The 27,643-nt window shown below is 42.3% G+C and overlaps 1 protein-coding gene and 1 long non-coding RNA gene across 23 annotated transcripts in view; one reads left to right on the top strand and one right to left on the bottom strand.

The window, feature by feature from the left end:
- Positions 1-4,926: 4,926 nt before the first annotated feature.
- The window catches only part of LOC145506128 (uncharacterized), a 102,543-nt gene continuing 79,826 nt past the window's right edge, over positions 4,927-27,643 (top strand). The window contains exons 1-2 of one of the 2 annotated variants that reach the window (XR_014053562.1): positions 4,927-12,940; positions 21,617-23,414. This is a non-coding gene — a long non-coding RNA (uncharacterized LOC145506128). Of the gene's footprint in view, positions 12,941-21,616; positions 25,960-27,643 lie in introns of those variants that run through there. The other variant, XR_014053561.1, reaches the window with a different exon arrangement.
- DDAH1 (dimethylarginine dimethylaminohydrolase 1) overlaps positions 17,131-27,643 on the bottom strand; it is a 263,209-nt gene continuing 252,696 nt past the window's right edge. For all 21 annotated transcript variants that reach the window (XM_081490026.1, XM_081490025.1, XM_081490029.1 and 18 more), the window contains 2 exons: positions 22,392-22,535; positions 17,131-20,172 (listed from right to left, as the gene is read on the bottom strand). In XM_081490026.1, coding sequence (XP_081346152.1) covers positions 20,056-20,172; positions 22,392-22,535 — 261 coding nt within the window. In that variant the 3' untranslated portion in view covers positions 17,131-20,055. The remainder of the gene's footprint in view (positions 20,173-22,391; positions 22,536-27,643) is intronic.

The following is a 27,643-nucleotide window of genomic DNA, read 5'->3' as shown; positions in this document are numbered from 1 at the left end:
ATATGTCAGCAAATTTGGAAAACTCAGCAGTGGCCACAGGACTGGAAAAGGTCAGTTTTCATTCCAATCCCAAGGAAAGGCAATGCCAAAGAATGCTCAAACTACCGCACAATTGTGCTCATCTCACATGCTAGTAAAGTAATGCTTAAAATTCTCCAAGCCAGGCTTCAGCAATATGTGAACCGTGAACTTCCAGATGTTCAAGCTGGTTTTAGAAAAGGCAGAGGAACCGGAGATCAAATTGCCAACATCCACTGGATCATCGAAAAAGCAAGAGAGTTCCAGAAAAACACCTATTTCTGCTTTATTGACTATGCCAAAGCCTTTGACTGTGTGGATCACAATAAACTGTGGAAAATTCTGAAAGAGATGGGAATACCAGACCACCTGACCTGCCTCTTGAGAAACCTGTATGCAGGTCAGGAAGCAACAGTTAGAACTGGATATGGAACAACAGACTGGTTCCAAATAGGAAAAGGAGTACGTCAAGGTTGTATATTGTCACCCTGCTTATTTAACTTCAATGCAGAGTACATTATGAGAAACACTGGGCTGGAGGAAGCACAAGCTGGAATCAAGATTGCCAGGAGAAATATCAATAACCTCAGATAAGCAGATGACACCACCCTTATGGCAGAAAGTGAAGAAGAACTAAAGAGACTCTTGATGAAAGTGAAAGAGGAGAGTGAAAAAGTTGGCTTAAAGCTCAACGTTCAGAAAACTAAGATCATGGCATCTGGTCCCATCATTTCATGGCAAATAGATGGGGAAACAGTGGCTGATTTTAGTTTGGGGGGCTCCAAAATCACTGCAGATGGTGATTGCAGGCATGAAATTAAAAGACGCTTACTTCTTGGAAGGAAAGTTAAGACCAGCCTAGGCAGTATGTTAAAAAGCAGAGACATTACTTTGCCAACAAAGGTGCGTCTAGTCAAGGCTATGAATTTTCCAGTGGTCATGTATGGATGTGAGAGTTGGACTATAAAGAAAGCTGAGTGCCGAAGAATTGATGCTTTTGAACTGTGGTGTTGGAGAAGACTCTTGAGAGTCCCTTGGACTGCAAGGAGATCCAACCAGTCCATTCTAAAGGAGATCAGTCCTGGGTGTTCATTGGAAGGACTGATGTTGAAGCTGAAACTCCAATACTTTGGCCACCTGATGCGAAGAGCTGACTCATTTGAAAAGACCCTGATGCTGGGAAAGATTGAGGGCAGGAGGAGAAGGGGATGACAGAGGAAGAGATGGTTGGATGGCATCACCAACTCAATGGACATGGGTTTGGGTGGACTCCGGGAGTTGGTGATGGACAGGGAGGCTTGGCGTGCTGCGGTTCATGGGGTCGCAAAGAGTTGGACACGACTGAGCGACTGAACTGAACTGAACTGAATGCTAAGAACTTGACATCCACTTCATAAAAATAAATAATTAATATTGTGAGTGTTTACTGCATGTCAAGTATTGTGAAAGATGGTTTCATTTATTCAAAAAATTTAATCCTTCCAAAATCCTATGAGAGTTACAATTATTACCCCATGTTGCGGGTGAAGAAACAAAGATATAGCGTGATGGATGTTAACCTGCCCAAGGTTGAGCAACTATAAAAATCGCTGAACAGGATGAAACTTAGAAAGCAACACCTTTAGGGACTTGCCTGGCATCCAGTGGTTAAGACTCTGTGCTTCTAATGTAGGGGGCACGAATTTGATCTCTGGTCATGGAGCTGGGATCCCACAAGTCATGTGGCATGGCCAGAGTGGGGGAAAAGTGATAAAGCTATGCCTTTAACCAGTGCTCTGAATGGCCAACCATATCAAACCCGATATAACTGATTTTCTCTCTCAAAGTCAGAGAACCATAAAATAACCTGCTCAAAGTTATTTCACAGATTAAGTGAATAACTTTCTTTTTAATGTACATGTTGGTTTCTGCAACTGTGAAATCAACGATGAGTGGTCAGCAGTTCCTCCAGAGGGAAGTCAGTGTTTTGTTTAAATGGTCCAGTGTGTCCTTCCTCTATGCTGGCTCTCCTGATGTGTAGGCAGCATGGTCATTCTCTCTGAACATCATGTACTTTCCTGATATCACAGTGCTCATGGTCACCATCACCACCACACAGGCTCCTTGATAAAAAGCTTTCTGACCCAGTTCTCTAACAGTTTCCTATGTATTCTGCTTCTCCTCCTACCCATTTTATGCCTCCTTCCCCAGCCCCCAGGCCCAGGGCTGGTACCTTCTGGTCTTTCTCCTTTCAAGTTAGCCAGGGCACTCCCCACTTCCTACCTGGTCAAGGTCAGGGAGGCTCTGGGAGAGATGACCATCACCCTTCAAATGTCGGTGGGCAGTGTGAGCACCCCTGTCTGGGCTGCGACAAGAAAAAACCTAGCAATCTGATTTGTGTGTCCACTTCCTAGCTGCAGTGTGTGCAGCATATACCAGCTAGAAAGACTCTGCACTGCATTACGGTGCAGTGATGGGAGCCCTGCCACTCTGAGAAGAGGAGAAGGAGGGGAACGGAGGTGGGAAAGGCAAGGCTGGCTTATGGACAGAACAGTTCTGGCAATGCCGTTCTTCCCTTGGACAGTAGTTTTGCTGATTCTCTGCTTCCATCCTCAAGTCTCTCATAAGCAGGGTGGCTGTGCTCCCCACAGTCTGCTATCTGAGGTGAGATCTGGGGGCAAACAGGGGCTGAGATCATGAGAAGGGTGTGGGGCAGTACATAAGTTTATTAAGGGCACAGACCGTGTTGACATCTATAATCTCTGTAACACCCACACTAAGTTGAGTGCTTGGCGTGTGTGTGTGTGTGTGTGTGTGTGTTAAGTTGCTTCAGTTGTGTCTGACTCTTTGTGATGCTATGGTGAGCCTGGCAGGCTCCTCTGTCCATGGTAGATCGTCTTGGCCCAGGGATCTAATCAGGGTCTCCTGCATTGCAGGCAAATTCTTTACTGTCTGAGCCATCAGGGAAGCTTGGCATATAGTGAGCCTCAGTGCAATTTTCCTGAATCAGTGAATAGTGAAGGAAGGCAATTTTATTTAGTGTTGTTTCTTTAGCAATATTTTTCAGTTCAACTCTTCAGGAGACCCAATGTCAGTCTCCCGAAATCCTCCAACTTCCTGTCTCCTAAAGTTTGGGATGTAGCCCAGGGACGCTCAAAGAAGGGCATTCTGTAAAGAGACTTTGAGGTCCTTTGATTTTCAGAGGGGCAGCCAATGAGGAAATTGGCAGAGCACAGATAACCCTTGCCTTTCCCTTAGGGTGCCCAAATTTTGGTCTTTGCTGCCAGAACTGTTTCTAGTTTGGAGAATTCAAATCTATCAGTCTTACTATTCATTCCATCAATATTCAAGTCAATATTTACTGAGCTCCTTCCATATGCCAGGGAAAGGACCAGGGTTACAGTGTGAGCAAAGCCAGGTCCTGTTTCCCCAGGAATGAGCTATGCTCTGGATCATAGCTGCTCTATGACTTTTGGGAAACATCTGTATCAGCTTCAACTTGGTTCTAGATGTCTTTCTTTCAGCTCTGTGTGGATTCAGCTTACACGAATAAAACATGTAAGCAACTGGGGACACATTTCAGGGCTGGTACTCGGGAGAGAAAGCAACTGAAACGCATACTTGATGAAGGGTTCAAGTACAAGCTAAGAGCCTCTGCCCATCAGAAGCCATGATTTTATCTTCCTCTTCCCCTCCCCTCCCCCCTCTCCAGCATCATTGTAACCATTATGACCTTCATTTATTGAGTACCATCAGTGCCACATATTCTACACACATCATCTCTTTCTGTGTCTACTCCAAGAGATAGGCTTTATTATCTTTGTCTTACAGCTTCAGAAACTGAGGCTCAGAGGGATAAGGATGGTTGTTAAAAAGATTAAATGAGATAATTCACATAAAAACATCTAGCTTAATGCCTGGAAAACAGGAAATACTCAATAACTATATTAGCTTTCATTGTTTTCACAGAAGAGGAAACAGGCTTACAGAAGACAAGTGATTTTCTAGTGTTGACTCCAGAATTTACATATTGTAGGTGCTTAGGGTGGTGATCTGGTTTGGTTGTTGGGGAGACTGTTCTGGTTGAAGTTGTGCTTGCACCAAAAGTATACTGGGTTCACTTAGCTTGTGAATAACAAAAAACCCCAAAATTTCAAATAAGGCTCTATTCATATTTGGCATAAGATCAAGAATATTTCCACTGTTCTTCTTTTTTTACAATGATGATTATGATCATCGTTTGGAACAGCTTGAGGTCTGAGAGAATCATGGATGGCTAAATCCTTTCTAAGTTGCCTTTTGGCTCCACCACTGTGGTTCTGGTGAAGACTCTTGAGAGTCCCTTGAAGTGCAAGGAGATCAAACCAGTCAATCCTAAAGGAAATCAACCCTGACTATTCATTAGAAGGACTGATGCTGAAGTGGAAGCTCCAAAACTTTGGCCATATGATGTGAAGAGTGACTTATTGGAAAAGACCCTGATGCTGGGAAAGATTTAGGGTGGGAGGAGAAGTGGGCAACAAAGGACGAAATGGTTGGTGAGCATCACCAACTCAATGGCCATGAGTTTGAGCAAGCTCCGGGAGACAGTGAAGGACAGGGAAGACTGGTGTGCTGCAGTCAGTGGGGCCACAAAGAGTTGGACATGACTGAGCGACTGGAAAACAACTGTAATGGCCCAAGCTAGAATCTGGAAGCAGTTCCGATTCTAGAGCCCACGTCTCCACCGCTACCCTGTACCCTCTGTAAGTTGGCAAAAGATGTGACTCATGGAGGGTTTGATTTTCCCTAAACTGGGCCTTCTGCCAGAGGCAGTCTGGGACTGGTGAGCTCATGTGACTCTCTTCTGGGACCACCACCCCTGCTTTTCACAAGTAAACCCAAAAAGGTAGATTTCCCTTCCTCTCATTTCCTGAACAGCAGAGACTTCTAGCACTTAAGATGAACCTGGACTGGGTCTTTTCACCCTTCTTCAAATTGTTTTGGAAGCCTATCTCACAGCATTAGAGCAAATCTCCCACCAGCTCAGCAGGCTTGTTGGCTGTGACAGTCTCCATTTAATCAGAGTTTTCATTCTCCACTGAAAATGCCCAAGGTGCTGTCATGGGCTCCTCACAGACAGCAGTAATTGTAGAGACTTCTTGGCTTTAATGCCGAAGGGGTCCAATAGGATTTTGAGAGTTTCTTGGTAACCATGATGATAACACAATGATAACAAACAAGGCTGGAATTTTACAAGCAAAGTCTTCTCAGATCTGAAGAGAATGTCAAAGATACCAGTTTGTAAAGACTTGTTTCAGATTCTAACTAGAGGTTAAGAGTGGTGTTTGGTCAGCTCTAGCTGAAAAGCAAAGTCAGTCCTGTAGCTCGGGAGATGGACGGCTGGCTCCATTCTTTCACTGCCTGATAGATCCATTCCTGCCTGGGTCACCACACATCTACTGAGCTCCTACTATGTGTCAAGGGGCTTCCCAGGTGGCTTAGTGGTAAAGAATCTACCTGCCAATGCAGGAGATGCAGGTTTGATCCCTGGGTTGGGAAGATCCCCTGGAGGAAGAGATGGCAACCCACTCTAGTACTCTTGCCTGGGAAATCCCATGGACAGAAAACGGGTGGGCTACAGTCCATCTGCAGTTGGACACAACTGAACAATTGAGCACACTCCTGCTGTGTGTCAAACACCACACTGAGTACTGGAAATGTGATGACCTACATGGCCCCTGCCTCAGTGATCACTGTCCTCTTAGAAGACATGGCTGCATAATCAGACAAATATTATACTTTCGTTATATTGGACCTAAATCTGTGAGTTTGTCTATTTTTCTATTTTCAAACATCCTGAGGACTGAGTGTATTGGATGCTGGGTGTATGAGGTTGAGAAAGGCTGTTTCAGCCTTCAGTGTCTATTAAGGTAAGAATAGCCTGGGCATAAACAACCAAAAAGCAGAGTGCTGACTGGCCAGAACTGTGGCCGAGAGACATGGTTGGTTTCAGGTGCCAACTTGACTGGGCCACAGGGTGCCCAGATAATCTGTTGAACGTTATTTCTGGGTGTGTCTGCGGGAGGATTTCTGGATGAGGTTCCCATCTGAGTTGGTGGAAGAGTTAGTGGTTTGCCCTCCCCAACGTGGATGGGCCTCATCCCAGTGTCTGCCGAGGGCCTGCATAGAGTAAAAGGCCGAGTAAGAGAGAATTCTCTCCCTCTGCCTGTTGTCTCAGAGGTGGGACATTGGTCTTCTCCTGCCTTCAGACTTGGACACCATCAGTTCTCCTGGTTCTGACATCCTGGACAGACTGGAATGGCACCATTGGCTTCCCTGAGCCTCCAGCTTGTCAACTGCAGATCATGGACTTCTCAGCCTCCATGATTGTATGAGACAATTCCTTATAGTAAATCTACCTTTCTAGTATCTGTCTGTCTGTATATCTATTTTCTATCTAGTATCTCTCTGTCTATCTATCTAGAGAGCTATCTTCTGTCTATCTATAGCAATAATGGGAGTACAGCAGGAGCCATTGAAACATCTGTTGCATTGAGCAAAAATGCCCTTGTGGGTTTTCCACACTTTTGAAGGCGGAGGCAATGGGGGCTGAGTCAGACTGCACTTGGGTCTGGAACAACTTCCTTCCTGCCCTCCCTTCCATATTCTCTGCTGCCATCCTATCCCCTTCTCCTCCTCTCCTTGTCTCTTCTCTCTTTGATTCTCCTGCCATTCTCAATTTCTTGTCATCCCCACCTACTACTGGATCTCATTACCTTAAGGTTCTTTCCTTTCTCTTAAAACACCTGTTACCAGGTAGGTGTCGGATGGACATATTTCACATGCACATGTGAATAATTAATAAGAAGTAAAGTACTGCCACCTCCACCTCTACCCCAGAGTTGATGATTTTATTTTTCAGCGAAGGAACAGATCATTAGCTGAAGAGCTGGTGTTTCATGTCAGGAAATGTGGAAATGCAGACACAGAGTCGTGGGTCAAGGGATGGTTGGAGGTTGGGGTAGGAGCTGAGTTAGTTTCCTGGTCAGGATGCCTCAGACACTCCCAGATTCCAGTGTGTAAGGATCTAAAACACCTCTGCAGGGACTCTGACTCCATTTCTGGTTTCAGCCAAGGTGGGAGAGTCCAGGCCACCGACTCTGCCCAGGCCAGGTCCACGGCCAGGTCCTAAGAAGGCTCAGCTTCCCAGGGGTCACGGGTATCATGGATGCCGCCAGGTCAGAAGCCCCATATTCTTAGCCCGACTGGCTGTAGTCCATGGGGTCACAAAGAATCCGACACGACTTAGTGACTGAGCAACCGCCAAAAGGCCTCATGAGAAAATTCAAATGACCACCTGAGGGCGCTGTGGCTCCACAATTTTCCTGCAAAAACTGCTGTCCACAAACAAGGATGTCCTCTGTTTTTGAGACTCAGCCAGGGGATGCCTCTGGGAAAGAGGGTAACACACACTTAAGGGTCTACATTAATACGGAAAGGCAGAGGTAAGAACACTTTCTACGTTCTAAAAATGCCTAATATGTGATCACTTTGAAATGTTAATAGGGCGCCTGTTTTCATTCATCAGTGAAGAATAGTGTTGAAGATAGGACTCTGCTGACGGTGTGAGTCCCAGAGCCACACCCACTAGCCCAGTGATTGATTCACTCTGGGCTTCAGTTTTGTCACCTGCCTCTTCAGGTACTTGTTTAGGGAAAGTTTAGGGGAAGAAGAACATAACGCTTCCTGGCACTGCGCCAGGTACACACAACTTCAGAAAAAATGTGAAGCCATTCTCATTAAACACTAGTTAAAAGTTTTTAAAAAGAGATCAGGAAGGCATCAGCTGCTTGCTAGACAAATAGGATAGGCTGGGGTCCAAGACTGTACAGCTGGACTAAAAAAAGGAATTGAGTATTTAGACAGCAAGATGGGACAGGCCAGGCGAAGCAAAGCAAATGCCACCACAAAGGGGAACTTGATCTCTCCCTCTTTTTCTCATATAAAAATGCTGTGTTGGACAAGAACTGGTTTCTTTCAGTATTACTTTCAAACTTGCCACTTTGAGCAAATTTCATCTCTTCTCCTTTTGCTTGTTCAGACTGCTGTTTATTCCAGCTCAAAGAGCACAATGGTGGCCAAAATGTAATGTGGGGTTTGGGAACTTGTGAGGAGAGGAAGGCTCACCAGTTAGCCAAACTATCATACAACCTATGTGGACTCCTGGGATGACTAACGAGGACCTTGGTATGTATGGTAATTACACACACTTGAGTTGAGTTTTGTGAAAACATATAAAAGAAACATTATTTCCCCTTTTAAAAAGGCTGTGATGGTAAGAAGCATTTCATAAGCAATCATTATGTGGCACTCTTTCAAACATTGAGCTCTGTCAATGAATTTTAACCATGAAAGAAAAGGAAATCTAATTGGGGGCGAAGGTAGTTTCAGGAATGGCAGCTTATGAGTTTTGTACTGGCAGGTGCTAGTGAAAAGCTGATTAATCCCATTCAAGAATATAATAGGCTACATTTGTACAGCACTGCAGAGGATACCAAGTACTTTTATATAAATTCTCTCATTCAATAATCCCAATCACCCTTTGAGATACAAAGATGACAGTATTATTACTGTCATTAAAAGAACAGTTTTATTGAGATTTAATTCATATACAAGCAATCCAGCCATTTAAATTGTACAATTCAGTGGCTTTAAGCATTTTCACAGATATACACAGCCATCACCACAAATGATTTTAGAACATTTTCATTATGTCAAAAAGAAGCCTCCTGTCTTTTAGTATGAGTCCCTCTTCTTCTCCCTCCCTGCCTCCCCCATCTTCCCAGCCCTAAGCAACCACTAATCTACTTTCTGTGTCCGAAGATTTGCTATTCTGGAATTTCATATACATGAAATCATACTACATGGTCTTTTGTGACTGACTTCTTTCACTTAGCATGTTTTCAAGGTTCATTCATGTTGCAGCATGCATTTGTTCTCCATTCTTTTTTGTGGCTGAATAATATTCTGTTGTGTGGAGACGACGCATTTTCTTTATCCATTTGTCATTTGGTATCCATTTGGGTTGTTGCTACCCTTTGGTTACTTTGAATAACTCTGCTATAAACATTCATGTACAAGTTTTTGTATGGACATATGCTTTCCTTTCTCTTAGGTATATATTTCTAGGGGTGGAATTACTGGTTCAAATGGTAGTTCAATGTTTAAGCCCTGAAGAACTGCCAGATTGTTTTCCAAAGTGGCTGCGTTTTATCTTCCCATCAGCAGTATATGAAGGTTCTGATTCTCCACATCCTTGTTAATACTTGTGATTATATGACTTCTTGCTTCTTGCCATTCTAATGGGTGTGAAGTGGTATCTCATTGTGGTTGGATTTGCACGTCTCTGATGACAAATGATGTCAAACATTTTTTTTTATGTGTTTATCAGCCGTTTGTGTATCTTCTCTGGAGACAGGTCTTTTTAGATCCTTTGCTTATTTTAAAATTGGGTTATTTGTATTTTTTATCATTGCATAGTAAGAGTTCTTTAGATAGTCTAAATAAAGTACCTCATCAGATATATTGTCTCTCATTTGATTAGTTGACTTTTAATTTCTTGATAGTGTCCTTTGAAGCACAAGTTTTCAATTTTGATAAGTCTATTTTTTTCTTTTATTGCTTGTGTTTTTGGTGTCATGTCTAAGAATCCATTGTCAAAGCCAAGGTCATGAAGATTTACTCCCATGTTTTCTTCCAAAAGTTATATATGTTTGTTCTTATACTTAGGTGTTTGAGCCATTTTGAATTAATTTTTATATATGGTGTAAGGGAAGGGTCTAACTTTATTCTTTTGCGTGTGGATATATAGTTGTTTCAGGAGTATTTGTTGAGAAGTCTATCCCCCCACTGAATAGTTTTGACCTTCTTGTTGAAAAAGTTGACCATAGACACATGGGTTTATTTCTTGACTCTCAGTTCTATTCCATCGATCTATGTGTCTGTCTTTATTCTAGTACCATATTGTTTTGATTACTCTTAGTTTTGAACTTTGAAGGAGGTCTGAGTCCTACAAATTTATTTTTCTTTTTCAGTATTGTTTTCTTCAGTTGTTTGGGGTTCCTTGAAATTCCATATGAATTTTAGAATCAGCTTGCCAACTTCTACAAAGAAGTCAGTTAGGATTCTGATAGATATTTCATTGAATCTGTAGATAAGGGATTGACATCTTAACAATATTGTGAGTGAGTGAAAGTTGTTCAGTTGTGTCCAACTCTGCAACCCCATGGACTGTAGCCCCCCAAGCTCCTTTGTCCATGGAATTCTCCAGGCAAGAATACTGGAGTGGGTTGTCATTCCTTTCTCTAGGGGATCTTCCCGACCCAGGAATCAAACTCTGGTCTCCTACATTGCAGGCCTATTCTTTACCACTTGAGCCACCAAGGAAGCCCTTAACAATATTAAGTTAGTCTAACAAATAAACATGAGAGGTTTTTCCATTTACTTAGCTCTTCTTTGATTTCTTTTAACAATGTTTTTTAATTTTCGTAGTATAAGGTCTGCACTTTATTTCTAAGTGATTTATTCTTTCTGATGCTATTATAAACGTAATTATTTTTCTTAGTTTTATTTTTGGATTGTTTATCACATGTATACAAATGCAATTGACTTTTAAAATATTGATCTTGTATCCTAACACCTTGATGAACTCATGTATTAGTTCTAACCATTTTTTAGTGGGTCCCTTAGGATTTTCTGTGTATAAAATCACATCACCATGTCAATCTCTCTGAATAGAGAGAGTTTTCCTTCTTCCTTTGCAATCTGGATGCCCATAGTTTAGCCTATACCTCCAAGGAATCTACCGATTGCTTTTCACTACAACCTCCACTGTTTTTGAACACATCTTTAGACAACTTCTTCATACTCTGTTGCAAAAGTCAGTTCTTTGATGAGAATTTGGAACTCTGTTCTACACCGTGCATCTTTTCCTGGGCAAAGTCTCTGAGGCAATGTTCTGCAGCTGGAGTGGAGACAATGGTATGCTCCTCTCTGAGTGACCTCTTTGCTTTAGTTGCTATGTGCTAGGTAGAGAGGGACAGTAGCCTAGAGTCTTTTTGACTTGCCTCTCTTGCTGGCATCCCCACTCTGGAAGTGGAGGCAAGGGTGTTTAGGGCCCCAGTATTCTCCCTGGTGCAAGGCTCAGGGTAGAGCCTCTGTCTCATGAGTGGGGCTAGGAGAAAGAGAGGAGCCCTCACCTTCTGGCCACACTTGTCTAGAAATCAGTGTCAACAACAGGTAGTTGAGGGCAAGATGAGCAATGCTAACCTTTCACCTTTCTGGGTGCTGCAGCTCCAGAGGGCCCTGTGTTCTTGGCTCCCAGTCTGGGGTGGAGGACTATCCCACTGAGCTGGGAGGGGAGAAGGAGGGATGTAGGTTCAAATACCACAGAGTCTCCTTGATCTTACCAAGTTTCGTAGATTTTCTTGACTAAAAGTCTTCATTTGATGTATACACTTATAACCATTTCCAGAGACTTTAAATACTTCTTAAAAAACTTTTTTTTTGCAGTTTTGGAAGGGAGCCAGTCATCTATATCCTGATGCTGTCATACTGGAAGTGGAACCCTTATTACTATTATTTAATAGATGAGAAGAGTGTTCACAGATAGTGAGACTGGGGAAGTGAGGGTTAGAGGGGAAAGGAAAGTCACTGAGGATCAGAACAGTACAAATACCTAATCATAGACTTCCAGGGTGGTGAAGGATGTTGGATGCTACCTACATCAGATTTAACTGGATAGAGCAGTCCCTGCAACCACTCTTGGATGTGGTCCTTTAGTTTCTACTTGAACACCCCCCAAGAGTGGGGAACTCACTACTGTTAGTCTAGACTGAATATTATCCCCACGAGCAACAGAACCATGTAAAATAAAAACAGCTCGTGCCTAGCAAGACTGACTATATGTAGAAACAAAAGGGGGAAATGCAGAAAACAGAGTCTTAGGAATTCTAAACAACTTTGTGTCACCAGAGGGTCATGGGCACACAGTGAAAAGGCAACTAGCTGTTTCTGGACACCAGGTGCCCAAGCAACCACACTAATTTTAGAACTAGCATAGTGCTTACTAAAGAGGCCCAGGACTCATGGGTCTGGAATGTGCCATCCTCTCACCCTCAGGCTGTGCAGACTCTTGTTCTACTGTTGATTCTGCTCCAACCATTTTCTGATACTGAGAGAAAGAACCACAGAACTGGCATGTGCCTAAGGAATTTGCTAAGAAATAGGATTTAAATGCCAACCTTGAGAGACAGAGATGGTGATGATTACTCTCTGAAGGACTGAGAGCTCATTTTTATCGTGGCATTGTGCTGATCATCTTCTACTCTCCCCAGATCCTTTCTCTACCCTTCTCTGCCAGTTCTGTGCTGGCCCCTGCAAGGGGTATCACCTTGGACCCCCGCTAGCCATCTTGCCATTATGTCTAGTCGATGGGGAGCACCGGCAGGTCAGAAAGTGGGAAAGGAGAAACCTGGTCTCTGACCGAGCTGTGGCCCTTCATTCTCTCTCCCGGATCCAGCAGCATGATTTCCTGTCTTGGTCCTGCTGGGTTTAGGGGTGCTGCTCACAGCTAGTTTCTGGGTGTCTCACCCACTCTCCCTTGTTTGTATGCTGAACATTCACATCTTTGAAACAGACCTTTGTTAAAATCTCTTCATTTGATACAAATGGGGGTGAATTCTATTTCCTATCAGATAGATTCCTTGTTACCACCTTTGTTGCTGTTTGTTTTTCAGTCACTAAGTCGTGTCTAACTCCTTGCAACCCCATGGACTGCAGCACGCCAGGCTTCCCTGTCCTTCACCATCTCCCGGAGATGTGCTCAACATGTGCTCAAACTCATGTTCATTGAGTCAGTGATGCCATCCAACCATCTCATCCTCTGTCATCCCTTGCCATGGTAATGATATTCCATCTGTCTCCCTTAATTATTATTAAGCCTAGAAAGCAAGCAAGCCCCGTATTGCTGTCCTAACATTAACTCTAGGGGAGTCTCATATGCTCATCTGAGTCCCATGTAAACAAAATAGATGACTTTGTTCATATCCTGTCCTGAAATTTTAAGCCTCTGTTGGATCCATGGCCATGACTCTGTTTATTCCAAAGCTCTTTCCAGAGGTAGAAGAGCTAACATTTTTACACAGCTCAACTGTTGTTTGGAATCAGAACTTGTTTGGTTCCTGAACTTTTCCTGCAGTGGTGTGAAATATGCACAGTTTGAAATATGCACTCTTGTACCTTGATGGGAGAGTGGGAAATTTCAACACATAGCACATGGTTTCTTTATTTAATTTTGAGCAGTTGTTCTCTGAGTTCTGGCCCAAAGCCCTGTCTAATCAATAGGTGTCCTTGTCTGTGGGCAGGAACTTAAAAAAAATTATTAAAAAAAAAGTTTAAGCATAGGAAAAGCAAACCACCTTCAGAAGTCTGTGTTAATTCACCCAGACTCTTTCTTTGTATTCATAGCCAAATGACTCAACTTTCTGTTTATAAATAGAAGGGGCTTCCCAAGACCTAGGGACCCATCGCTGCTTGTAGGCATTCATATCACAAGCCAGCCCAGGCTATATTTTACCAAGTGGTTAAGGGGCAAACTGGTTTGAATCTTTTATTTATTTATAGTGACTAACATACTTGGCACTTACACATTCTCCCTAAAGCCTGATAACCCCCCTTATCTTGTGCTCTAAGTGGTTCAGCTTTCACTGAGTTAGAAGTGAGTGTTTGGAGGGGGAAGGGAGATGAGGACCATTCCAACTTGCCAAAAGTTCCCTAAGGCAGATATAACTTTGGAGCAGCCTTGTCGGGGACCAAGGAAACCTGCAAATTCACCACAGAAGCCGTCAGGCCAGCTTACAGGCATCAATGATGAAAATTCTGAGTTATTTCTGGAGTAGGTGATTGATGTGTCAAATAGAAGATGACATTTTGATGGGCTCCAGACTTGTTGTGATAGGAGTTGATGAGGATAATGATGATGATAATGATATTTACATTATACCTTTCTTCCAAGGAACCCTCTAGTCCTTTTATCTCATTCGCCTTGAAAATATCTCCTTGGAGTTTGGAGAGGAAGGTGTTATTAATCTGTTTTTCAGGAGAGAAAATAGAAAGTTAATTGCCCAGCTCTCATTTTGGTGGTGAGAAGAGATATTTCAATGATGAATTCTATTTGGGGAGATTAAGTTTAGAAGAACACCAGACTCAGTTTCCGTTCATTGTATACAATGATGCCATATCATATTCCATTTGTACAACTCCTTGTCCCCAAAGTCTTCAGGGGACACTCCCAGACTGCCAAAGTGAGTGAAAGTGAAAATCGTTCAGTTGTGTCTGACTCTTTGTGACCCCATGGACTATTCCATGGAATTCTCCAGGCCAGAATATTGGAGTGGGTAGCTGTTTCCTTCTCCAGGGGCTCTTCCCAACCTATGGATCGAACCCAGGTTTCTCACATTGCAGGCAGATTCTTTACCAGCTGAGCCACAAGAGAAGCCCAAGAATACAGGATTGGGTAGCCTATCCCTTCTCCAGCGGATCTTCCTGACCCAGGAATCAAACAGGGGTCTCCTGCATTGCAGGTGGATTCTTTACCAACTGAGCTATCAAGGAAGCCCAAATTCTGCCCCAATATCCAAAGCTCTTGACATTCCAACATTCATTGTCTCACTGTGCTCTTGCATTTGTGGTCTCATGTTTCAGCCAAACAAATCGATTTGCTGGGCTCTACCATGTGCTCTGAGAACCCCATTCTTCTTTCATCATGTTTACTACGCTCTCTGTACTTTGTTTAATGTCTGTCTTCCTACTTGGATGTAAATTCTAGGAAAGCAGGGGTCGTTACCACTGTATCCCCAGGGCCCAGCAGAGTTAATGGGCACACAGTAGGTGCCTCTGAAGTGCACACCATGCTCCCCTACCTCCCAGCCTTTGCTCTTGCTATTTCCCAGGCCTCCACCCTGGCTTATTGAAGCCAGAGCTGACTTTTCAAGGCAGATTAAGTCCCCTGTCTGTTCTCCCCTACTCAGGAACCACCATGGCGCCATTCTTTTTGGTGGTTCCCTTACCTTCTGTTGTGTCATCATCATCTGGGTACTTGTGTGGTCTTCCTTTCCTGCCCCTCTCAGAAGACTGTCAGCTCTTGAAAGACAGAAGCTGCACCCAGGAGCCTGGCACAGCGTGTGTGCGTGTGTGTTCAGTCGCTTAGTCATGTCCGACTTTGCGACCCCATGGACTGTAGCCCATCAGGCTCCTCTGTCCGTAGGATTCTCCAGGCAAGAATACTGGAGTGAATTGGCAGAGTGTGGGCACTTGCTAAACAAGTGCTCACGTGATTGTTGTTGTTGTTGTTCATTTACTAAGTTGTATGCGACTCTTTGTGACCCCGTGGACTGCAGCATGCCAGGCCTCCCTGTCCCTCACTATCTCCCAGAGTTTGCCCAAGAACATGTCCTTTGAATCGGTGATGCCATCCAACTGTCTCATCCTCTGCTACCCTCTTCTCTTTTGGCTCATGTGTCTAAAATGATTGTTGATCAGAATTCTTCATCCAGCAAATTCTCATTTTCAGAATCTGAAGCTTATCAGGAGAGGGGATTTTTATCTTCATTCTTCTAGAAGGCTGGGAGGAAGACCAGTCAAGGAAGCCCTGCTTTTTCTTGCCTTAAATAGTGCCTCCCTGGGACTTCCCTGGTGTTCCGATAGTTAGGTCTCTGAGCTTTCAATGCGGGGGGCACGGGTTTGATCTCTGGTTGGGGAACTAAGATCCTGCGTACTGCACAGTACAGCCCCAAATTAAAAGAAAATAATAATAAAAAACTGTCTCCCTTTCTCCTCTGAGAGTAGCACAGAACCCTGGCACTTGGGTGGAGAGTTCCATTTCCTGAGAGGTGTGACTAAATCAATGAACTCTCCAAGGGATTTTAGTATTGGTCTGTGCTTCCGGCGGGCTTTTGCATTCACCCTTGTTATGGTACGAGGACTACAGATTGAGCTCACCCTGCGGATGTGTGAAAGCTTGTGTGCAGAACATTTTTGATAGCCTGAAGACCCCGGCTACTAGAAATGTGGGCATGCTGAACATCTGTGATATAACGTTGCATATAAATTAGAAAGAGCTGCTGTACAACCGTATCATGAAATATTCAGGGCTGTTAAAATTGCTGATGTAGATCTATATTTATTGACATGGAGAGATGGCCACAATATATTGCCAAGTGAAGGAAGCAGGTTATGAAACAGTGTAATTATGTAAAATTATCCCATATTTTATATCTGTATCTGTGAGGATATTCTCCAAAAAATTTTAAAAAATATTTATGTATTTGGCTGTGCCAGTTCTTAGCTGCAGCATGCAGGCTCTTAGTTAGAGCATATGGGATCTAGTTCCCTGACCAGGGTTCGAACCTGAGCACCCTGCATTTGGAACTCGAGTCTTAGCCCCTGGACCACTAGGGAAGTCCTTCTCCAAAATGTTAATAGTAGCTATCTGTAGATGATAAAACTTGCGGTATTTTTTCCTATGTTTTATGTTTTTCAGGGGGTACGGTGTGATTTTTATTTTTGCAATGAACAGTTATTACCTTTACGATCAAAAAAGAGAACAATGAAGCTACTTTCAGTTTGCAAAAAATAGTTGGAAATAAAAAGCCTCATTAAAAAAACCTTCAAATTTCCTTAAAAAAATGCTTACTGTAAAATAAACAAAACAAAAAACCAAACTCCTGCATGAGCATAGGAAAAAAAAACTGTTCAACTGTCTCCATAACTGAGCTATATTATAATGTGCTGACAACAGTTAGGAGTAAAAGAAACCAGGGAAGCTGTTTTGAGGAGGAACACATGTGAAATCAAGGTCTCCTGACCAGGCATGGATAATATGCATACTTTTTAAGCACCAGAAGGATGAAGTATCCTTCAATTATCATTTTAATCCAAGCTTTGGATGGCAGCTGACTTACAGATACAGTATGTCTAATCCCATATCTTATAGGACAAGAGACAAAACCTTCCCACTTCTGATAGCAAGGAAATGGTGATTTCATTCACCATAGAAGTTTCTGTTGCAAAAAAGAGACACAGGCTGGCGAGCACAGTACAACTCACACTTTATTCCATCGTGATTGGTATACTTGTAGGATCAGGACAGCAAGAGACTAAAATCAGTGCAGAACTTCTCTGGACTAAAGGGCCGTAAAAGGCATTACTGGTTTTGGCACACAGAGTGCATAATCATACATGGCCTGCAACAGGATGGTCAGTAAGATAAAATGCACAATAAATCTAACACCATGTGAAAATCATTTCTGAGTTCTGTAGGATGTTAAGGAGTAAATAATAACAAAGATTAACATGCAACTCGAAATAAGTCACATTGTTCATCTGCAGACTATTTCCCCACTTTGGGATGAAGAGATACCCTTAGGAATCTGTTCACAGTAGCTTGAAAGAGCAATCAATACACAGGAGAGAGATCTGCCTGCTGATTTCTATAGCAGTCTGTCACAGTTGAGAAATAATGCCGCATCATGTACTTTCTCTATATTGTCCTTAGTAAGCTGAATCTTACCGACCACGAGATTCTGACTCAACTGTTATTTACTTACATACAATTTCTAACGTCCTTATAATGTCAAAAAGCAGTTTCTGTTAGTTTATCCTTGTAAATCACATAGGACAAAAGAGAAACCTATATAATGGGGTAATGGGTTGTCTTTCCTCTTCAAAGATAATATTACGCTGATGAGTACACCAAAGAAAGAATATTAGTATTCTGCAAATATTTTAGGTTTTCACATCATCATATCACAGAGAGAGTCCAAAGAAGCCAGTCTTGTAGGTGAAGGAATAGTGCAGAATAAGACTCTGTAGAAGAGGCACACAGATTCTAAGTGATTTCTTGAGACAAAGAGAAGGAAAGATAGAAAAACACAAAGAAAAAGAAAAGTGAAAACAGCCTTCTGTTAGAACAAACTGTTCAAAAGAAAAGTTGATTCACTTTCAATTTACTAAACATAATAGAGAACAGTTCTTTAATTTGGAATGATAGAAATAAAGATATTGAAAATCATAAGCCAGTTAGCTTTACTAGTAAGCCTGAAGTGGCTCATGGCGTTCGTTTTCCTGTGGTTGTTTTTGAGATGTTGAACTCTCCCAGGGAGGATTTCTGTTTTTTCCAGCATAGGGCCAGATTTAACACAAAAGGGCAGCTATAACTGCTGAGGACAATTTTTATTTATTAACTTGGGCATGTGGGTGACATTCATTCTCTCTGTGGCAAAAACATATTGTTCACCTATGATGAGACAGTTGGAAATATGACAGTGATCAAGATATGTTTTAGTCACAGGATGCATGAAATTAGGTATTTGTATATGATATGAATATTAAAGTTAAGCAAAAAGAAAAAGAAGGAGGAGAAGGAATTTCTTCAAAGTCTGACATAAAATCATCAAATTAAAAAAATAGTGGTTAAGGATGTCTTGTATGCTCAGAGGTTTCTTACTTCCATTCGCTCGGGGAGAGATAGAATAAAGGAAGGTATTCTCTCTTGGTCACCAAACATAAGGAATATCTGATTACAAACCTGTAGGTGAGCAGAGCAAGACTTGAAGTAGCATTTCTTAAACTCCCCGAATCTTAAGAAGCCATAGGCAATATAGGAAAGGTGGAGATGACTGGGAAGTTTGATAACATGCCTGGATCAGTCACCATTCCTTGGAAAGTACCATTTCCCCGGGCTGCTAAAAGGCTGATTCTTTCAGGTTTAAGTAAAAGACAACTATCTCTCCCTTCACTGCAGCATTGTTCTCTGTTAAGAGATTTGTGTCAGTTTAAGCTTGGGTAACAGGAAGGCTACACAGGAAATAAATTTTAATTGAATTCCACAGTAAATGTTCATGGATATTTCAAAGTAGAATTGTTCATTGTCTGTGGTTGGTTTCAAGCACCAAGCCTATCACTTCCTAAACATGCTCCAGTTGGCTTGCACTAGACCATCTACAATCATTTTTAGATGTAATGTCTCTTTTGAAAGGAATAACTGTAGATCAGAAAAAGTGTAGGGGTAGAAGGGTGGAAACAGGGTGAGTTGCAACCGGGGGGAATGAAAGTGAGTTAAATGAAAAAAAATTCAGTCTATTCCTCAAGGTCTGTAAATGGCCAGTAATGAAGCAAAAATTCATGGAATGTGACTTAAAGACTTCCTGAAGTGTTGTACCCATGGATTGTTTCCAAGATTCTTGATCTGCAGTCCCCTAGTAACCATCTGATGCTGAATTCACCTTCCTACGTGTAGTGCCCTACTTCTTCTGGAATTTAGATCTCTGGGGCAAACTCCATCGGGAATTGCCTCTGTGTAGTTAAGTCTCCCCTCCACAGCTGCTCTGATTTTTGTCACAGTTCTGCTAAGGTGCCTATTGGACCCTTTTGGGGGTGAATGGTGTGATGGCAGAAGATGTAGCCATGAGGCAGCGAAGACTAATGAAAGACAGAGTCCACTTGCAGGAAGGTGTGGAGAAGGTGAGACCCCGGATTCTACCCAAGGTCAAGGTGACGGTGACAGAAGTAGGAAAAGAAGAAAAGAGGGAAAAGGAGAGGATCCCTGGACCAGGGAATTTCACAGGAGCCAGAGATGATTAATGACACAGAAAGAAAACCCAGTTTATCTGACTGATCAAGAAGACATTCTTCGGCATGTATTGGCAACTAAATGATTTTCACACAGATAATACAAACACTAAAACAAGTGTTTCCTTACTAGTATTAATCACATTTCAATAATTCATTAGCTCTATATTTTCTAGATTGCTTAACTCGTTGAGCAAATCCACAGTTTAGGTACCACTGCGAGGGAAGGGGGTGGGGGAGGTGCAGAACGACGCAATGAAACTTAGAATTGTAAACCAGGGTTAGTGGCGCAGTGGCACAGGAGATTGTCAATGAAAACGACAGCAGTGGGTACAGTTACCGGCCTTAGGAAGGCAGTACTGCTGGATACAAGGGAGGGACTGTGACTCAGGAGTCTACTTTCTTGTTAATTAAAACCGAGCAGCAGGTCAGCAGCCCGTCCACCTTTTCAAGTTCAGAATTGCTCACGGGGATCAGCATATGGTCTTTCAGCTTTTCATAAACCTGCAGGAGGAATCAAGGAAAAGTAGAGAAGGTTCAGTTTCTGCCTCTATTCGCGCTCCCCGCCCCTGCCCCCCGGGATAGATAATTCATTTAACTTGTGAGTTTAGGCTTTCCATACATAACCCCAAGGTATGCATGCCACTGACACCACACCCATGCCCACAGCGAAACCCATAGAGCAAGCAGCACTGGTTAACCACTAGCTCTCTGCTCTAACCTCAAAGCCAAAGATGTGTCAGAAATGTGGTTATTACTAGAAAGGCCTTTATTCTGCCCTTGTCAGTGTTGGATTAAGTGATATATGAAAGTCTGTGGCCTTGATTTCAGTCTGAGTATGACTCTCTCTCCACATTTTAAAACCCTCTCAACTATAATGTTTCTTTCCTTAACAAGATAACTAGAAACATTTGCCAAAATATGATTTAAGTGAAGGGTTTCAGGTCAAAATGCTTTTAAATGATAGGTGTGAATTTTAGAGCATCTTTTGACATGAACAGAAAGAAAGCATGTGTCAAACCTTCAAATAAACAGTAAACAGATTTTTCTCTGATGATAAGTCAAAGCATATTGTTTAAAAAAAATCACTTGAAAATATACTGTCTAAAACCAATCCACCATTGGATTGCACTTCTGTAGAGTGTGCTTGGTTCCTTAAAATTTGGTACCATGGTTAATTAAGAGTGCTGGAATTAGAGCTGCGTTCCAGCCCCAATTCTGTCAACTCATGGTTTCAAGTGTGATTTCAGTCAATTGGCATCCCCACGGGATTATTTTTCTGTAAGACTGGAGTAATATTAGTGTCTGCATGGGCTGCTGTAATGGATGAATAAGATAATGCATGCAGCACTCCAGGCACAGTGCCTGGCACAGAGAAAGCCCTCTATAAACACGAATAGTGTTACTGTTTTTGGTGATAGACTCAGGACTGAATTCAGAAGCAGTTAATGATAATCCCACTATCACATGGTTGATGTGGCTGAAGAGGTAGGTATGAACGATCCAGAACTCCATTTCCCCAAGTAAGTTCAGTGACCAGGGTGCTTACTGATACTGCAGATTCCAGGGTGGGAGTCCAGGAACCTGTATTTTTAACAACTTTGATGTACATTTAGGTATGAGACCAAGTACTCCTCTGAGAGCTAGTTAAGACACCGTCTGGGGGATCAGGGGTCCTCTATTTTCCTCAGATTCACACTTTTGGCCATGAAAATAGAAAAAAAAAAATCTGTTTATCCTCTTCCCCTTCTCCCTTTTTAATCTGCTGAGGGAGATCCTGATTATGAGAATCAGCCTAGAAATTATACAGTACAGCATTTTTAAAAGGTAGCAAAAATGTTTTATAAAAATTTTAAACCTAAGATACATACATATAAAAAAAGAGAGATCAATGGCTATTAAGGCTCTCCTGTAATGCTTCGTATAAATATCTTGTTCCTTTGGGCAGAGAGATGATGCTGAAATGCCTAAAAAGGATATGAACCCTTGAAGGACCTATGGATGAGCACCCTTGGATCTGTTTGGTATGATTAAATTGAAATTACTCAAGTATACAGGTAAGACTGGCAGAGTGCTCTGAAAGACTGGGAAGACCAGTCTTTCTCTCAGACCAGGAAAGAATTCCATACCGAGGAGGCAATTCCCTGTTTAGAACACAAATGAAGAGACACTTGTAGGGACCAGCTGGCTGGTTCTGAGTGCGCAATATTTTATATTTCTTCCTGCTCTCTCAAGACTTTGCTGCCTAGGATGTGTAGCCCCTGCTTTTCTGCAGCCCTTACGATGAGCTCTCTTCTTCTCTGCCTTAAGGAATAAATGACCCTCTGATGAGGGGCAGCTTAGATTTGTCAGAAAATAATGACACAGTTGACCTGTTTAGGTCTCTGTGCTTGAGGAGCATGTGAGTATCAGGAAGTACATTTAATCAGAGCTAGAGCACAGACTCCGGAGATCCAATACTCACTTGAAAGGCTCTGAATACCAGGCATGATCATCTCAATTACTCTGCATGCATTACTGACCAATGATACAAATGAGAAGAGCGAGCTAAATAAACTATCCTTTGGCCCTAAATTATGTTATCCTTTCGGCTTTCCTAACGATGTGTATAGGGGGAAAGGAAGCCCCTGTTATTTGTCACTGGATCGTGAAAACAATCCTTAGGCAGGAAGGCTTCGAGGAGGTCTCCCCAGCTACTGTGGCAGGAAGGACGATTTTATTACCTTTGCACTTTCTGGGTACTCTTCTGGGGTTCGGTGCAGCAAGACGTGGCCTTTGCTGGGGATATTCAGGTATAGGCAGTTTGCGGCCGTGTCATCAGGCACTGTGAGTTTGTCGTAGCGATGATCACTCATCTGTTGCATGATCTATAGAGAGATACAAAGCGGGCCTAAGCAGAGCATCTTCCACATCGGCCAACAGGCGGGCAGTGTGGCAGGGTAAAAGCTTGCAATCTATACCTAAGCATGCTCCTCTGTGTTGAAGTTTGTCTATTACCTCCAGTCACTTAAAACCAGAAAAGGAAAACCAGATGTAACTATGGTTCTTTGGAAGAATTGTAAGGGTTCTTTTAAAAGTGTTTTTAAGGGTTTTAAAATGATTATTTTTTCTAGTTTTTGTTCATAAGATCTATCAGAAAGACACACAGACAAAAGGCCCCACTGGGGTTTTGATGATATCCTTGGCTGAGTTAGCAGGACTGCTCTGGTCTATAGGGAAAAGGATTATGGCAACAATCAGAACGGTCAGTTAACTGATTTAGCAATAACTGCATATACACACGCACAAACATAATTCCTTCTTCTAGGTGCATTTATTAATAAATTGAATTCACTTGTCTGTTAGCAGGTACTATCTTTAATACAATGAGCATAAAAATCCCCTGGGGGAGGTGAACGTTAAAATCATATTCCAAGGTCTCACCCCTAGGGATTCTGGTTTGACAGATTTGAGGTGAGGAACAGAAATTTGTATTCTGAGGTCCCTCCGGGTAATTCTGAGGTAGATGGTCCCTGGACCACACTTGGAGAAAAACTGACTTAGCAAATCTATTCATCAAGTGAAGGGTTTATTAGTACCCTAGTACAAAACAACTTAAAAATAAGACAGATGAATTCTACAAAGAATTAAAAATATTGGTATCTCATCTTCAACCCCTCAACAAATTAAAACAAAAATGCAAATAACAACCTCCCCTACCCCCCTACCCCCACCCCATAACGCCAAAAATATCCAAACATCAAAAATGAAAACAAGTATTATCTTGGGCTTACTCATGTAGCTTCTTTCCATTCTTTATCATTATCTATACGTTTGAAAGAATCTGCCAAAATGGCATGCCATGAAGGTATAACAAGATCATTTCATTGTCTGGTTCTAATCTACATTTCCAGCTAGGTCTTCCTTTACCCCACGAGATCTGTGTGGAAATGGGCCTCACATTACTAGAACCCAGAGTTAGGTCTCTTGCACATTCAGTCACAGAGCCACTGGACAGTAAGATTTATGTTGGGAAAGAGTGGAAGAGACACCAAGCTCCCTGCAGAAACTTCATTCCCAAGAGGATGTGAAGAGTATAGGTGGTAAGGTCTTCGTGACTCACCATCAGGTAAACCATTCTCTTTTCCTAGTGGGGACTATGTCAAGGGCAGACAGAAACCAGAAGTAATATGGAATATCCTTCACAGAGAAGGAAACATCAGGAGTGGGGATGAGCTTAAGCGTTATATCAAAGGCTCAGGGATGCAAAGATAAACAGGAAAATACCCAGTGTTTGAAGAGATCACAGCCTACTGGAGGAGACTGTCAGACAAATAGACAATTGTATTACAATAAGAACAAGCAGAGCTCCATGCTAACAATTTTATATGTATTATTGAATCCCCAAGTCCCCATTTTACAGATCAAGAAAATGGACTGAGAGAGGTCAAAAAACTTGACCAAGCTCAGGCAGGTAGGTTTAAATCCAGATTTGTGCAACTCAAAACTTAATTTATTAATCATCTCACTTTGCTCTCTTTCTTAACCTCCAGAGCTGCAGCAAAATCTTTGTCCTACAAAGTACTATATCATTTATTTTTCACTTATTTGGTACTTTTAATTTATGGTAAAAACTGACCATGGTACCATTAATCATGGTACTATTTATTCTCTTTTCATGAGTAATCTTATTATGGCATGGTACAGTTTGGATTTGACTGGACATCTCGCTTGCACTTTTTAATTTAAATTTTTCCCTGAGGGGACAGACCCATCGGATGAATCACCCACCAGTAGGGTGGGCTCTTCTTTCACACCGAGACTGAGAAACCTTAGACCTATTCAATACATACGGGCTTCCCAGGTGGCTCAGTGGTAAAGGATCTGCCTGCCATCTCAGGAGATGAAAGAGAATCAGGTTCAATCCCTGGGTTGGGAAGATCCTCTGAAGGAGGAAATAGCAACCCACTTCAGTATTCTTGCCTGGAAAATCTTATGGACAGAGGATCCTGGCAGGTTATAGTCCATGGGGTTCCAAAGAGTCAGACATGACAGAAGAGCGCAGCAGCAGCAGCCATTCGATACATGGACAACTAAGACTTATTCTAAGCAAATTATCAATATATTCAACTTAGCTCTCTTTTTGAAATGGATATGCTGCAAAATAATATGAAGAGGTTTGTTTAAGAGAAGAAAATCCAGACCCAAGTAACTCTCTTCTCTTATGAATTGCTATTTAATTATATCTTATGGAGACTTTCCTTTGGCTGCTTTCAAAACACAGTAATAGTAGCTTACCTTTATCATTGTGTGGGAAGGGACACATTAAGACCATGAACTCTGGACTAAGGCCTGGGTTCGAGTCTCAGTTCTCTCCTTTGTGAGCTATAGAAATTCAAGCTCTTTTTTTTTTTTCACTTCTTAGTTTCCTCATCTATTGTTGTTCAGTTGCTCAGTTGTGTCTGACTCCTTGTGACCCCATGTACTGCAGACTCCTCATCTATAAAACTGGGATAATAATGGTCTTTCACACATTTATTATGAAAGATAAATGAAGATAATGAATATAATTAGGCACTGTATTAATCCCTTAATTAGCTACTAGTATTTTACCACAGCATGATCAGACAAACAGGGTTCACGTGTCTAGTCTGCAGTCCCATCTACTGTTCTAGCAAACTTTGCCCGTTAATCTCACACTTAAGATAGTCTGTTTTGAGGTAAAGAAATCACCTATGGCTCTTAGTACAGGATGAGCTGAAAGAGAAAGAAGCATAGCATGGACCTCACAGGCCTGACTATAACCTCAATGGTCCCATAAGCAGCCTGGCAAATTCCCCACCTCAGTCTGACTCATGCTCGTCCGGGGGTGACTATGAAGCAGAAACATGGAATGTTGTACATTCCAGAGGAAGTGTTATCAAGGATGTTATCAGTGCTGACTTCTTGTTTAACCATGAAGGAACAAACTAGAATCTCCAAAGTTATGCCTACCTCAGAAAGTGCCCAGTTTCTCTGGAGTAACGGACACGGAATACTTCCTTTCCTGGTGTGCTTTGTTTATCCGGCCTTCAGCTCTCACCATGCTCCCTCCTATCCACCCGCCTTGGCACCCCCCACCCCCACCTTCTAGTTTGAACAATACCACCCCCGCTTCCTATGTGCTTGATTTGTTGTTCTTCAGTTAACGGTGTTTATGTGAAATTCTAACAGCTGTTTTTCCTTACTCTTTAATGTTTCTTTCTCTTCCAGGTCTTATACGTATGATTTATAACTTCTGGTGGGAACATTCCTAAAATTACTGACATAAGGGTCAGTACCCAACCTAACATTGTTTGAGGATAGTTTCACTTTTTTTCATCACTATGAGGAAAGGAATTACAATATTCTTAGTGGGGAAATAATTTAATGATGGGAATACATAAAGTAATTCACTGATAAATTCTATTGAGAGATACTCTTAAAATAAATGTCTAAATGAAACCACTGAAGCCACCTTAGGAGAAGCTTTGCAATTAATTTATCAAGGCCCCATGGTTATCATTTTAAGACAGGTTTAAAAATATGCCAAAAGAAATGACTTTTAATAATAGAACAGACCCCGTTTGGAGCAGTGAGTAGTTCTGCTTAACTATGGAAGAAAAATTACAAAAGCTCTCTCAGGCGTAGTCTTTCTAAATTAAAAGGATTTAGGAAGTGGTAACTATAGATAATAAATAAAAAATTACATTTTTTCCATGAAAAAGCTAAAGGTGCTTATTCTAAACACAAAGGGTTTCCATCTTTTGGGACAAAGAACGAGTTTTTCTTTTCCTGTTAGTGATTATTTTCTTTTTTTCTTATGTGTTGTTATTGTCTGAATAAGACAGCTTGCATTTATTTATAGCTGGGTTCAGGAGATGTATGTATATACAGAACGCAGGGCGCTTGCCATCCAGAGGGGAATACACAGAAAAAGATTCAGGAGATTGTGTGTCTCTCTAGCATCTGTTGTGCTGGAACGGCACTGGGAGGATGTGAGGATGTGCTTGCAGCCCTCCTGGCAGGGCATCACCTCTAAGAGCTCAATGATGGACCACCATGAGGCGGAGGAACAGGTTTTGCTTCTGCTTTGTGGATGTACGGCAGCCTTTGTTAAAAGATGAGCATCATTTCAAATATCCTGAGAATGCGGCTGTTGGGCTGTTTAGTTCTATGTCCCAACATTTTTTCCTAAAAAGGGGTGGAGGAGGTGTATTGCTCCAAAGCTGTGTGTAAAGTGTTCTTTTAACCCCAGGGACTGCTTCTCACTGCCCTGGGAGCCAGAATGAAAAGGAGAAAGCCCCTAAACCGTGTACATGCTACAAGGTCCCCAGAGGCCCCTGATTCCGGGTAACACACAGATTTCTACAGATCTGAGAGGCTAAATTGCTGTTCTGAACTTCTTTTCTGACTTTTGCCATTTCCCAAAGGAGTTATTCCACTCATTGTGTGTGCTGTGCTGTGCTTAGTTGCTCAGTCATGTCTGACTCTTTGCCACCCCATGAACTGTAGCCCACCAAGTTCTTCTGTCCATGGGGATTCTCCAGGCAAGAATACTGGAGTGGGTTGCCACGCCCTCCTCCAGGAGATCTTCCTGACCCAGGAATCAAACCCAGGTCTCCTGAATTGCAGGCAGATGCTTTACCAGCTGAGCCACCAAGGAAGCCTAGGAATACTGGAGTGGGTAGCCTATCGCTTCTCCAGGGGATCTTCCCGACCCAGGAATTGAAACCGGGTCTCCTGCATTGCAGGCATAGTTTTTACCAACTGAGCTACTCAGGACAGGATACAACTGGCGTTCCGTCCAATTCCACTGTCATCCTGGAGGTCCCCCTTCAGGCCTGGCACAATGGCAATGGAAGGTGGGAACCTAAACAAGATGCCAAGTTAACCTGGGCATGGACTCTGCCTTCAGAAGATGATAATCTATAATTTAAGCTCGGTCAAGGGTAAACTAGCAGTAAAATGAGTCAGT

This window comes from Giraffa tippelskirchi, chromosome 5 (assembly GCF_054371585.1).
Source record: "Giraffa tippelskirchi isolate mGirTip1 chromosome 5, T2T-mGirTip1v1.2.pri, whole genome shotgun sequence".
Classification (NCBI taxonomy): Eukaryota; Metazoa; Chordata; class Mammalia; order Artiodactyla; family Giraffidae; genus Giraffa; species Giraffa tippelskirchi.
This window is presented reverse-complemented; position numbering and strand designations above follow the sequence as displayed.